This window comes from Nansenia antarctica, assembly GCF_963989245.1.
Source record: "Nansenia antarctica genome assembly, chromosome: 8".
NCBI classification, from domain to species: domain Eukaryota; kingdom Metazoa; phylum Chordata; class Actinopteri; order Argentiniformes; family Microstomatidae; genus Nansenia; species Nansenia antarctica.
This window is the reverse complement of record NC_137678.1, coordinates 25,889,926-25,893,812: the sequence shown is the minus strand read 5'-3', so window position 1 is coordinate 25,893,812 and position 3,887 is coordinate 25,889,926. Positions and strand designations below refer to the sequence as shown.

General features: G+C 41.4%; 1 protein-coding gene across 1 annotated transcript in view; it reads right to left on the bottom strand.

Moving 5' to 3' along the window:
* The window catches only part of cped1 (cadherin-like and PC-esterase domain containing 1), a gene marked incomplete at both ends in the record, with an annotated part of 95,557 nt that overhangs the window by 70,801 nt on the left and 20,869 nt on the right, over positions 1-3,887 (bottom strand). The window contains one exon of the mRNA XM_080538232.1: positions 588-661. Within this exon, the coding sequence (XP_080394358.1) occupies positions 588-661 (74 nt within the window). The remainder of the gene's footprint in view (positions 1-587; positions 662-3,887) is intronic.

Genomic DNA, 3,887 nt, shown 5'->3' with positions numbered 1-3,887 from the left:
GGAGTGAACCAGCAAATCCAAGACGTGATAGGCCGAGTGGAGGGGGCGGAGGAGCGCGTGGGGCAGATGGAGGACGGTGTGGCTGAAATGGAGCGGTGGGACATTGGTGTCAAGGATGCCCTCACCCAGTTACTTGGTAATCAGCGGGCGTTGCAAGATAAAGTGTCTGACTTGGAAGGGAGGTCTAGACGCAACAACATCAGGATCTACGGCATCCCAGAGGACTCGGAGGGTACCTCCGTAGCAGCGTTTGTTGAAAAACTGATAAAGTCCGAATTGGGAGGTGATCTTGACTGTGACCTGGGGATAGAGCGTGCCCACCGTGCCTTGGCGCCCAGACCACCCGGAGGAGCTCCACCGCGATCCATGGTCATCAAGTTCCTCCAGTTTACAGTGAAAGAAAAGGTCCTCTATACCGCCTGGAAAAAGCAACCCACTTACCAAAACAAACGTGTTTTTTTCGACCATGATTATGCGACGGACGTGCAGAACAAAAGGAAGGAATATATACCCATCAAGAAGGCGCTTAAGGAGAGGGGAATACGCTTCCAGACCCCGCTGGCTAGAATGCGTGTCTTTTTTGATACAGGCACCGTCATGTATAACAGCGCGACACAAGCAGCAGAGGACCTGCGGAGACGGGGATTCATCTTGGACGGAGCTGTTCGCGGGACCAAGGACAAGGGCATAACGGAGGAAACGCTGACTCGACTTCTACCGTGGGAAACAACCGAGCCCCGGAGGGGTGGAGCCCAGAACCAACATCAGCAGCAAGTCCGGGAGAGATTGAAGCAGTTTCGTCGGGGCGATGTGGATTCTACAGCAGATAATGAGTGAGTGATTCACTTCAGCCCAGAGACTCTTATTATTATTTTTTCAAGATGTTAACATAGGCTGACACCGACAGTTCATAGACAGTCACTAGACTCTTTTTTTTCCTTCAGCCTATTCGGTCATTGACCAAGAGCCACATCTTTTTTATTTTTTATTTTTGCAACAGAGGGGCCCCACTTAGTGGCCAGCACCCCTCATTACCAAAGGTGATATGTCACCTTTTCCTTCGGAAGTCCAGTTCAGTGTTCAGTACTATTTTTGTGTATTTCATTGTTCATTGTTCATTTTTCAGTACTATGTTTGTGTATTTCATTTACAACTGTTTACTGTAGCGACTGGGAAGCTTCTCATGTACATGATGGAAATATCACATGTTATAACCTAAATGCAAGATATAAGAATAGTTTCTTTTAACGTTAATGGTTTACTTAACCCGATAAAAAGAAGGAAGATCCTAACAAAATTAAAGAAAGATAGAATACAAATAGCATACCTACAGGAATCCCACCTTACCAATACAGAGCATGCCAAATTGAATAAACTGGGTTTTAAATATGTATATTCATCCTCATACGAACCAGGTCATAGGAGGGGTGTAGCCATACTGTTATCAAATACAGTGACCTATGAACACATATCAGAGTTTAAAGATAAAGATGGTAGGTTTATAATGATAATAGGGAAAATAGAGGGAACCCTAGTGAGTTTACTGAATGTATATGCTCCTCCTGGTAGTGACTGGACGTTTTATAGACAGATATTTGATTTAATGGCCACAAAATCTCAGGGAATCTTAATCTGTGGGGGGGACTTTAATGTTCGTTTAAACCCAAGATTGGATGCATCTAGCGGTAATCCAGAGTCAAAACCTATAAGTAGGAAGATAAAAGCATTAATGAAGGAAATGGGAATCATAGATGTTTGGAGAGAATTGTATCCATCCAGCCGGAACTACACCCACTACTCCTCCCCCCATGCCGTATACTCAAGGATAGATTATTTTTTAATTTACAATAGAGACCTACATAGAATAAGTCAATGTGACATAGGACCGATTGCCCTCTCTGATCATAGCCCTATTTACATGTCTGTGTGTCTCAATAGAAAGCCAAGGTCTACAATATGGAGGCTGAATTCAAGTATCCTGAATAACCCAGAGACAAGGGAGGCCATGAAGACTGAAATTAGAACATATCTTGAAATAAACGATAACGGGGAAGTGGCTCCGAATATGCTCTGGGATGCACTTAAAGCAGTAATGAGGGGTAACATCATCGCCACTACTTCACTTATAAAAAAACTTAGAGGACAAAGACTGCATGACCTGGAAATTAAATTAAAACATCTACAAAGACAACACAGTAACAATTTGGATAACAGGGTAAAACAAGAAATGAAAGACATAAGGAACGAGATAAATGAAATAGGCAATCAGGACATACAAAAAAAACTATTATTTACAAAACAAAGATACTATGAAGTAGGTGGGAAATCATTGAAACTCTTATCATATAGACTAAGAAAACAACAAGCAGATAATGCAATCTATAAAATAAGGAACCCCGAATCCGGAGCGATAGAATGTAAGCTAGACAAAATTCGTTTTTTTTTTTTTAGTTTCGAAAAGTTCTATAAAACACTATATTCCCAACCACAAGTGGACAACAACCTACAGATTGAGTCATTCCTAGCCTCTCTTGATTTACCCTCTGTCACTAATGAACAAAATAAAGACTTGGTAGCCGAAATAACAATAGAGGAATTACAATCAGCAATTTCGAGATTGAAGGCAAACAAATCCCCGGGTTCAGATGGTTTCACTGCTGAATGGTACAGATCATTTAGAGAACAATTAGCTCCAACATTACTGAAGGCATTTAATTGGGTACTACAGAAAAGGGAAATTCCACCCTCGTGGAGGGAAGCAATAATTTCAGTCATACCGAAGGAAGGGAAAGACAAACTAGATTGTAATAGCTATCGCCCTATCAGTGTTCTCCAGCTCGATTATCGACTGTTTACATCAATACTATCCAGAAGAATAGATAGGATTCTACCTAAACTCATTCATTTAGATCAGACAGGATTCATTAGACAACAGCAAACACAAGACAACATTAGAAGGTCATTGCACATTATCAGACATATCACACAACACGGAATAGAGGCAGCTCTTGTAAGTTTGGACGCTGAGAAAGCTTTCGATTCAGTTAGTTGGACCTTTTTATACAAGGTACTATCGAGATTCGGCTTTCATGAGTCTATTATTGCAACTTTCCAAGCATTATATGATAGCCCATCCGCAAGGATCAAAATTAATGGTGCCCTATCGGGATCCTTCACTCTGGAACGTGGAACCAGGCAGGGATGTCCCGCTTCCCCACTCCTATTCAGCCTTTTTATTGAGCCTTTGAGCCAATGGATAAGGCAAAATGTTGAAATTAAGGGAATAGACATGGCAGCTGGTGAGCATAAACTTGGTCTTTTTGCGGATGACGTCCTGGTATATCTAACACAGCCCACACAGACAATCCCAAAATTGATGGGTTTATTAAAGGAATATGGGACACTTTCAGGTTACAAACTAAATATTCAGAAGACCCAGGTACTAACACTTAACTATGACCCACCCAACGATATTAGAGGGAAATATAACCTGAAATGGGATGCAGATTCAATCAAATACCTAGGTGTTAACCTGCCAAAAGATGTCTCAAAATTATCTGATCTTAATTATGGCCCTTTGAATGTAAAACTAAAATCAGATGTACTACGGTGGAGTCTCATTCCCTTCTTGAGTTTGAGCTCTAGGGTGGAGTCTGTTAAGATGAACATCCTACCAAGGTTACTGTATTTATTCCAGACTCTTCCAGTGGAGATACCTGCTAAGCAATTTATAGAATGGGACAAATTAATATCTAGATATTTATGGCAAGGGAAAAAACCCAGAATCAGATACAAAACTCTACAGTTAAGAAAAGAAAACGGGGGATTTGGCCTTCCTTGTTTACGAGAATACTATTGCGCAGCTCAATTAAGGCCTGTAGTGTGTT